General features: G+C 42.1%; 1 protein-coding gene across 1 annotated transcript in view; it reads right to left on the minus strand.

Moving 5' to 3' along the window:
- Window positions 1-72: 72 nt before the first annotated feature.
- Window positions 73-10,631, minus strand: part of jazf1b (JAZF zinc finger 1b) — a 13,652-nt gene continuing 3,093 nt past the window's right edge. Inside the window, exons 2-5 of the mRNA XM_086218647.1 lie at window positions 5,170-5,242; window positions 4,105-4,295; window positions 2,853-3,022; window positions 73-1,829 (exon numbers count right to left, since the gene is read on the minus strand). Coding sequence (XP_086074773.1) covers window positions 1,653-1,829; window positions 2,853-3,022; window positions 4,105-4,295; window positions 5,170-5,242 — 611 coding nt within the window. The 3' untranslated portion in view covers window positions 73-1,652. The remainder of the gene's footprint in view (window positions 1,830-2,852; window positions 3,023-4,104; window positions 4,296-5,169; window positions 5,243-10,631) is intronic.

The following is a 10,631-nucleotide window of genomic DNA, read 5'->3' on the forward strand; positions in this document are numbered from 1 at the left end:
CTCAATCCTAATCGAACCACATATATTCTAATATGCAGAGAAACAAATATCCATACCTTGTCCGCAATTTTTCTGGCTTTATTTTTCAAAACCTTTTCCAGGTCCACGATGTTTTGACTTTTATGAACCCTGAAAGCAGGAATATTTAGGCACATGTCAGAGGAACTTTTATTTCAAACAGAAGTTTACATGAAGCAGCTTTTTGAAGAAATACAGTACATCACGAGAGTTTCTCCAAACAACCTCTAGTTTGGCCTTTTTGTCCTATACACATTTTAGGTTTTTTTTTGTTTTGTTTTTTTGTCTTTCTCCAGAAACATACGAAAATATAATTTAATGCACTTAACACAATACATTCACTGTACACTATATCAAAGACCTCCATTTGGCAGTACAATACAGTCACAATTCTGAATTGGACTGTAGTTCTGTAACACTAACATCTACACGTCACTGTGACCATGTGATTTAATGGCTCACGCTTGATAGATCCTCCATCATGTGACAACATCAGACCCATGAATGTAGCTCAACTGACGCTTTTATCATTATGGCACATTTAGAGCTGCAGGACTGTTGAAAATGTGATGAAGAATACAAATATAGCCCCCAATCACAAGGTCAGGGCAGTCTATAATCAGCTGTATTTGCCATAGAAAGATCTGGAATGGTTTACAATTCAAGGCAACTACATACAGAAATACCACAATGCTGGAAACATTGGAGGGTTGGTGTACATCTTCCTTTGGTGAATGTACAACTACTGCTTGAAAGGCCTTTTGCCTTTTTCAGTGGCTACTGAACATGGGCCAGAAAATGATCATTAGTTGGCAATTTATTACAAAAAGTGCTTTAATCCCTCACTGTGAAGTAGCAATGCTTCGAGTGGGAACATTAGGGGCAGAGTTCCCATGATCCCACAGAAAAGTGTAAATACCACCGGAACACTTGGGCAGGATTGTGTTGCTGAAATGCTTGCAAACATCACCTGAGATCGTCCTTTGGTGCTCACACACCTGTTTGCAGTAAAACAGATAAAAAGTGGTTCAGAATATTTGTGATATGACAGTAACTTAAAAGTCCAGCAACTGATGATCAACACTGAAAAGGAATCAAATACGTAAAAATGGTTTCGTGTGAGATTTCTGCAGTTCTATCAAACACATTCTGATATATAGATTTTTTTTTTTTTTTTTTTTTGCAAAGTTTGGGACTCAAACGAGAGATCACATTAAACAGAGGCGTGGGATTGGTGCTTTCTCATTGATAACAACCGAATCTCTCCTGTTACTTCACAAGGCAGGATGCCCTACATGCTAGGCTATCCTCCACTCAGTGTGGCCTTCCTACACGCCCTCATAGCCGGCCAGCACCTTACGTCCAAAAATAAATTCAAATAGGTGTAATAGCTTCAATGTGCAAAATACAAAACTGTGAATTACATTAAGAATCAACATTCAGCATACAAATGAACAATGAAAAACGATTTCTACCATGCAAAATACAAAACAAATAGTGTCATAGCATAGTGGGATAAGAGAGCGGCGGGGGGGTGTAGGAAGAGCGGGAGAAGAGGGCGGGATCAGAAACAGCCTTTGCTGGTGATGTCAGATGATTGGCCTGAAGGGGAGTCCTGGTCCCTCTCTCGGTCTCTACTGCTGCATCTTACGGATGAGGTCAGTAGAGATGGGTGGGTGGAAGTTGATGGTGTGGTGGCGGAGACCCTGAGATGTTTTGTAGCTCTTCCCACACCGGCACTTGAATGGTTTGCGCACTCGTATCTGGGTTCGATGGCCATTCTTGGCATGGTACTTGATACCGTTCACATTCTGTGAAGAAGCAGATATAAGAAAATGAAATAATCCACGGTTTAACGAGTGCGCTGCATTTTGTTTTTCTAACAAGGAGCATCAAGGAAGTCCCAACATGATTGCTGAACATGTCATTCAACTAATGGCTCTTTGGGGGAAATACTTATTGTCCATCCTCCCCAGAGTCAGGCAAAAAGATAGATACCCTCCTTTTTTTTTTCTTTTGCTTAGCAGAGAGACCCACAGAGATCTGCAGGCTGCTAGTTAGCTTAGCACAATGAAGCTAACCTAATAAGCTAACTAGCAATCTAGATCTTTGCATCAGGGTTTGATGTGGTTGAGTCCAGTTCTTCTGCAGCAAACTGGATAGTCCTTCACTACAGAGCAGATCAACATTCACGAAAAGTCATCCAAGCATGTTCATGACAAACATGTTGAAGCAAACGTACAAGAGAAAGTTGTGTGATTTCACTTCACTTGAAGAAACCCCCCACCTAAAAGTACACACAAATATGTTAAGTGGGTTGTTTAAATATGTTGTGCTGTGTACTGACTCACTTCCATCATTCTGAAGTGAGGACCGGAGCCAACATGAGACTGTGGAGAGGATGAATCAAGCGCCCTCTTGTTATAAACCTTGTTGTGCCACTAAACTGCTGCCTAGCGGTGCCTGCTACCTCAGACTAAGCCATAGCCCATAACCTTGTCACTCACGTCAGCAATGCAATTTTCTCAGGCTGCACTTAGTTTATGCCAACCACACACACCAGATGTGCATGGAAAATCCAGTAAAACCCCACATTATTGAAGTGGACTAGATGTATGCATTTGTGTTGACATGCTGTACTGCTCAAGTAAGAACCAGTTTTCCATTGTTGACCGCAGGGTATCTTCCGGTATTTTCATGGTATTTTCTCATTTCTACGAGCAAATAAAATTGACTTGTGTTCAGCACAGAGTTTTTCAATCTCTCTCTCTCTCAGAAAAGACCAGGTAGTAATCAGACAAGAGGTGATCAGAGTAACACTGAATTGGACGAACCTTGTATCTCTTTTTACAGCCAGGGACGGGGCAGGCAAACGGCTTCTCATCTCCTCCGTTCATGCACATGGAACTGAGGATGGACTCGGAGCTGATGGCGCTCTCTGTGGTCCACGACTCATCACTGTCAGACTCCTCAAAGTCTACCTCCTCTTCATCACACTCACTACCTGTGGGAGGGTGAATGGTGAGCAGTTAATGACTCAGCTGGGCAGCTGGGGGGGGGGGGATTGCTACCACCAGACATGCCCTCATACACACTGATCTCCAGGAAACTCTGTACACTCATAACTAAGGATCGCAGAGGAGAGTCTTAATCTAAACATGTGTTCTGGGAATCAGTTCCCATGATCTCCGTTTGAGTTCTGGTGCCCGAGTTTTCAGGAAAAATGACATATACCCATTGTGGGAAAGAATTCAGTGAGCTTTATTGAGGTCTTGGGGGTCAATAAACTGCTGGGCTTTTTTGATTTAAAGATGCCATTCCTGAAGATTAGCAACAAAACTTCACGAGAAGAATGAATGCTTAAACAAAACAAAAAAAATGTACGCTGTGCTGAATTAGCCTCGAATATGAGGACAGCAGCTGCTCCTTCAGCTCGACCAAGAAATGAATGAAACAGTAAGATCCTTGTCAGAGGGATGAGGTTGAGTCTTGTTTTACATACAAGGCCTATAAATATAAGTAATAAGTGACAGGAAAATAGTCGAACGTTAAGACATTCCATTTGAAAATATACTGACTTTTCGGGCTCCAACTGATGGTTCTTTATCCATAACCAATGATTCATTTAGTTCCAGTGTATCAGTTATATTCAAGTTATGAATCTGCACGTTTGACATTTTTGCTTGAAAAAGACAGAACAGATGAATCGATTAACAAAATAGTGGGTGATAGTCTTTTGATCAACTGCTAATTAATTAATGAACTGCTGCAGCTCTATTGATGTCTTTGAAAAGTGAATAATAGAGGGAAAATACAGTTTAAGCTTTTACGAATATCCTGATACTGGTTTCTGAAGTTACTGGTCAGAAAAGAGCTTCCTGTCAGCTTCTTGAGGGAGAGACTTTTCAGCCTCTCTTTAGTGACAACAATACTTTTGCTTTCTTGACATCAGGCTATAATGAGGCTCAGAGCACCAGTGCTCTGACAGAGATATTTTCTTCGGTAGTATGGTACCACAAAAACACTGCGTAAATCCCAATGTATACTGGTCGTCTAACTGGAAGTGAGTGAGTAGAGGATGGTCACCTGTAGGCGTACTGCTGCGGAAGGAAGAAGAGGGGGTGATCGGGGGCGTAACAGGAGGGGTGAGGTTTCCGCTGGTGTGGCGGGGTGGAGTGGAAACACTGCTGCGAGACACCGTCAGAGACAGAGACAACTTGGGCTGCACCTTCTTCTTCAGGGCCTCATGCTCTCGCCGCGCAGCATCCGTCATGAACCTGCAGGGACAGGAAACTGGTTTGAAAACCATCCACCTGTGACAGTGACACTAGTTAGAGTTCCTCCATTGAAGCACGTTTGAAATAATACCTAATTCGCTCCAGTCCTCTCTAAAAAGAAACCTTACATGAGGGTTTATGGTGGATAGTGAGTTTAAATGCACATCATAAAAATGAAATGTTAACATTGTTAAAGCAAAAGTGGAATTAACAAATTAAGCAACAACCACATCAACATGTGTTTATGAAGGCAGAGAGACAGCGGCAGACCTCGTACACGGGCTTGTCACAGAAGGCTTTTAAAACTGCTGCTCAGCCACCATATCAAAGAGGACTGGGATGAACCCGGCGCAATAAAAATAACCCAACTACCGAACACTGAAGCAATTCATCTAAGCAATCCGCCAGATGACATCTGAAACGGCTGGTAAAGCCTCAAAGGAGCAAAGACGTCACAGGGCTCAGGGATAATACTCACTGACGTAGAGCACTTTAGTAGATACACTGTTAACTGCCATTCAGACTCATTTCATTAATGCAATAATTATTTCCAGTTCAAGTGAATTCATTATGTAGATTTACTTACTGGTTGAGTTTCTGTATTAAAACAAGAGTAAATCAAGCTGTCTCCCAACTGTCTTCTGATGTCCTGATCCGTTTTGGGTTGTTGTTTTTTTGTCCAGATCAGGCAGTTACTTGGATAATAATACAGTTCCCCTAGGCCCACTTCAAGTACATTAAAGGTACAGTTGCAGCTCTGTGTGAAAACTGATGTTAAATTAAAAAAAATTAAGAGTCCAATCCCTTTAAAATTCCTTGATCAGCCCTGATTCAGATCTTAGCCAGAAAAACTGGACATCCTGAATCGTCTTACCTGTTGATGTAGCTGAGGGCAACATATGTGGGCTGCTGCTGCTCCTGCTTCTCCAGAAGGCGGGGGTCTGTGTCTGAGCAGACGAGGGAGACAAGCAGTGAGAGGCTTAGATGCATAATCTTCCTATAAACAATGGTGTTCCATTAGAACACAACAAAAACATCTCACACCTGGAATTGGTTCTGCCCGTCTGACATTTTGATGAACCAGAAGGATTTACTGATGGCACGTCAACCCCTTCAGTTCCTTACATTTGAAAACAATTTTTTTCATTTTAAAATGTCAAAACTGGGTTGTGCAACACAAAGATAAGATGGGATACATGGTAAAAGATGTTAGGGGATGTTTCCAGTACTCTACTTTGAAGAAGAAGACCAAATTCACACATTTTGTATCAAATGATCCACTCTAGGTTTGAAGATCACACCTTCACCTTTACTTTGTGTACAACTGTGAAAGACAGACTCTTCTTCCCTATTTGCCTCTGTTTAGCTACTTGGTGACAAATAGCTGTGGACTGTGGTTAGAGCATGCATGCTAACTAGGAGACTAATAAAAACAAGCTGGTGAAAATAAAAAAAATGCAGGATATTGTGCAATTTGCCCTACAATTAATTCAAAGATGCCGTCATGCACCACCCTCTAGAGCTAAGTGCTGCACTTGTTTATGTCTGCTTGTTATCTGTGCGCATTTATAATTCAGTGCCATTTGTGTTATTTTAGTTACAATAAGGCTACCTCTCTGTTGGTAAATAGCCAGAGTCCAGTAGCGTGAGTCTTGTTGTTGGTTCTTTAAATACAACAAGAAAGTGTTCCAACTCTTGAATTTGTGTTGCACCTTTTGAAAGCACACACCACATTGCTCATTCATGACTACACTTGACACACACTGTGCTCTACTCCAGACATTCATCTTGTTTGGCGGTGCTAAATGTACAACAATAGCCAATCTCCACACCCTGAGGTGAAGCGGGCCTGACTTCAAACGCTCTTCACACTGCTGTCCATGTGGGAGATGAGAGATGCCCCATAAAACAGTGCTGTCTAGCTGAGCCTCCCTGTCTGCCTCTGACAGGGCTGTGAAGGACTGCTACCCCCCTGTGGTTAAAACGATTGCTAGTTTCCATCCACAAGCTCCTTTACACACAGCGACCAGTGGGGACATTATATTTGAAATAATGCAAAGTACAATGACTGAAGCACAGCCCTCAAGAACTCTGTATGTTCAGCCAGCGACTGGACACGAGGAATTTATGTTAGTTTCTGTGACACTGAATGGACCTGAATAAACAGAGAAGCAGATCTGTCGGGTTTTCAAACAACTAACAAAGCTAATCTGAGAGGTGAATTAGTTTGGAGGCATGTTTAAACACCTCTAACTTGACAGCTCTCGTATCCTCTGGGGAAAATGTGAAGGAACGTGCGCGCCCCCAAAACCTCAGTGACACTTCTGTCCTTTTGACACACAGCGTCAAACACATACGTCATTTCTTTGCTTGGACTGCAAACATCCCCCTGCACAAGCAGAGAGCCCTGAAATGTTGATCAAGTATTTCTAATTGCTCAGCAGAAATAGTTTCCTTACTCACCTCTGTTCCACTCGTTGAAGTAAGGAATTGGTAACACTTCTTTTCCTCCTTAAACACATCATTTGTTATTATCATGTTTTATTTCTGTACAAGTTTGCACCTGTGATTCTTAAACCTGACAAAGCTGAACTAAGTTGCCAACATATTCGCACACATGTTCTTATTTGGGGGTTTTTAAACAAATAATTCAGCAAAATGAACTTCGGCCTACTCTTGGTTGATGTAACCTAAAGGCAATGCAATACAAAACATGTGGAGGCAACACCTTTGGGCTGTAACAAAACTCTGAGTCATACTCAATTATCACTTCTACCAACAGCTTTTACTCCTGTTTGTTTGTTTCCCTGGTGCACAAATGCTAAAAACAGATTTTTTGTTTAATTTGTGCAAGACAAAGACCATGTGTCAAAGAAAAGAAAAAGAAATATCCTGAGCTACATAGAGCACCCCCCCCAAGAATAAATCTGGAAACTATTGTGTTGTGCTCGTCACAGATGTCTGCACGGTCTATACGGTCAGTTGCTCCAGACTCATCACGCCCACTTAGAAGAGGGACTGCCCCTCAGCAGGCTTCAAGAAGTTTGTCAACCAAAGGCAAGCTGGCTCTTAGGAAGGAGGGGCCTTAAAGCAGCAGCAGCCTAACAGGTACATCCTGTACATGCAGGGACAAACAACTATTCACACTCACACCTAATACATGCAATCTCCAAATAACCATCCCAAAAAACAGCCTTTTGGTAAGTACTGAGTACTTATGGTCTCCTGACCAGACAAGACTTGAATCTTGCTACACACTCTTATTTTTTTGGGCTGTGTGTGTGTGTGTGTGTGTGTGTGTGTGTGGGGGGGGGGGGGGGGTCTTGCTTGTTGGCTGCAATAAGCGAGAGGATGATTCTAGGGGTCCATGATTGACACAAGCCCTGGAAATATATTACAGACATAACACTGGACTGTTGTTGGGGCCCAGAATCCTTTGCCGCACCCGTGCATGTGTGAGAGGACATGGGGCATCCTCCACTCAGTGCCTGAGGCCAAGCGGCTTGGTTGACAAAACATAAGCGTCTATGTTTTACAGTACTGGCAGGTACCCTGTTCGAACAGCTCAGCGCCTCAAGCTCAAGAGGTTTCTCTCAAGGACTCAATCGTATGCAAGTGTTTCATTAATAGTGGATTTATCCCCGGTGAGATGGATAGCACACCTTTCTTTACTCTCAAGCCAAAGTAACGGAAACACAGTAGGAAAGACATGAGCTGGAGGCAGAGCAGAGACGACGGTGAGCAGCACTGAGTGCACCAGAAATCCCTCCTTACATGTCTAATGAGCCTCCAGCAGCCTGCTCACAGGCTGCTCAAACAGCAGTGGATCAATCTGTTCCCACACACTGTAAATCACACACACTTCAGTTGGGGACTGAGGAGAAGGGGGTCTGTAAGGGCCTATTCCCCTGCAGCCTCTGCTATTTTTTTGGGGGGGGGGGGGGGGGCACCACAGCCAAGAACCAGGATGAAGGTGCCTTAAGAAGAGATGGGAACCCCTCTAATCAAACCACACACGTGGTCTACCTTGGTGGCCAACCCTATTTATTCAGCACCAGCAGTTTTAAAGGGAAACTATCATTTTCTCAAAGCTAATGTTTACATGTATGATGACATGTCAGGCGTGGGATCAAGAACAGAAAGGTAGACAAGTAGAATCAGTGCAGTAAACTGCATCCTAACAACTGTTGCAGTAGTATTTTCTGATTTTTACTGGCATCTACTCAGATCAGTCTTTCTTCTAAAGCACAGCCCTTTCCTCACTCACAGTGTGTGAAACATGTTCATCGGAGTGTTTGCAGTGTGTGAGCACAGAAAACATACATGATGCAATAACATGTTCTCATTAGGGCCCTTATGACGACCTGAAGCAGGAAACCAAGCGATGAACACACAACAAACCTTCCTAAGGCAATGGGGGAAGTGACGCCTCCTGCCCTCTCATAACGCCCCCCATGACCCTTACACACACACACATACACAAAAACACACACACACCAACACACACACACACCTCTCTCATTTCCACCATAGTCTGGCTCTCCCATCCACCCTCATGGCCAAATGCACTGTGGGGTAGAGCGGAGTGGCGAGCATTATGGTGACATGTTTATGGCAGCTGGGAGCAGCAGGGGACACAACCAGGAGTGGTGGCACAGGCAATTCATTATGATGTGACCTCTGAGGAGGAAATGAAACTGAGTCGAACTGCATGTGCAACGCTGTCTTTGCAGGTTATTGAAAAAAACAGAGGGAGGACAAAACGATCACAAACCAATGCTTAGTACACACAGAGACTTTGCTGTATTACGCTATAAAATAGAATATTATATATATATATAAATAGAAATATGCCACTATTTTGAAAATTAAGTTACTGCCAGTCATTCAGTTTCTTGAATTGTGGCTGGGATTTATACTGTTATTAAGGTTTTTCGTGTACATTTCTGCAAGTCTGGAAATACTCAATGCTCCAAAAAACATTAAAGGTATGTAAGTGATTAGATCTGTATGTAAGGGTCACACAAAATTTACAAACGGCAGATATCTGCAGACATTAGCTTAACACAGAAAAATAAGTGTACAGTATAAGAGTAAAGAATTGGCTGATAAAGAACAATATGTGTTTTAATAATTAAATATCCCGCACAGTATTTTTTTTTTGCTAAAATTTTGACAAAAACGATAAAAAAGTGATATAAAAAATTGTAACAAATGATTTCCATGTTATTACTGACTTTTTAAACAACTCAATAAATCCTAGTAAAAAATATAGTTGAGTTATAAAGGAAGATTTCGTGTTTCAAATTAAACAAAAATGATAAAATGATAGTTAAAAATAGTAAAGAATTGAAATTACTTTCTTCTTTAAAGAATTAAAAATGACACTGAACAACATCATCTTCCCAATGAAGTATAAGGCTTCAATGGTCTGAGGAATGTTTTCGCCACTATGGCTGCCCTTCGTCTCGCAGTCGCCGCACAGGAACAGGAGCAGTGGTGTCGGGGGATGGGGAAATGTAATTAGGCCCACCAGGTGCACAGATCAGGGAACTAGTTACTGCTTTTCAAATTTATTACTTCCGCAGTTTTTGGGGGTGCATACCAAAAATCCTCTAAATTAGCCACCAGTGAGGATTGGCAACAAAAAGACACTTGAAGCTTGGACACGTCAGGCCATCATTATGCCAGCACTACACACACACACACACACACACACACACACACACACACACACACACACACACTCACAGGTCTAAATAACACACTCACTATTCCTCTGGTGGACTGGTCACTCCATGACAAAGTAAACATTTCAGTGGCTGCAGTGTGCAGTATTTCATGCCACACAGGAACACCAGACCATTGAGGGGATCCCTCAAGCTTAACAACATTATTTGGGCTGGGTGTATAAATTTCCTCTGGGCCTGCTGTTGTTTTCTGGGGCTCATTAGCATCTACTCTCTTAAACTTAGCTGAATATGTTCACAAAATTCTAAGTGGACCACCCAACACTCATATTAACACCTCCAACTGGCTTTCATGATGCTAACAGGATGAGTAACCGCTGACCTGTTACATATTTTTTTAAACGTCAACGTTGACAGCAGGAAATTGTTTTTTTTTTAAACAGCCTAAACTTTCAGAATAAACAATATTTAATCCCACACATTGATGGCAGTGTTAATATTTATTTTCAATAAAAAATCTTGCCTTCATCATCACCTAAGACCAATGAAATCTTTCTGCCTCCTCCTAAAACCTCCTAAAAGTACATTGTTCTCTGGAACAAGAAGAAGATATTGCACAACACAACACAATGCTATTAATCAATTT

This window comes from Aulostomus chinensis, chromosome 11 (assembly GCF_037954235.1).
Source record: "Aulostomus chinensis isolate RoL2024-O1b breed Wild chromosome 11, RoL_Achi_v1.0, whole genome shotgun sequence".
Taxonomy (NCBI): domain Eukaryota; kingdom Metazoa; phylum Chordata; class Actinopteri; order Syngnathiformes; family Aulostomidae; genus Aulostomus; species Aulostomus chinensis.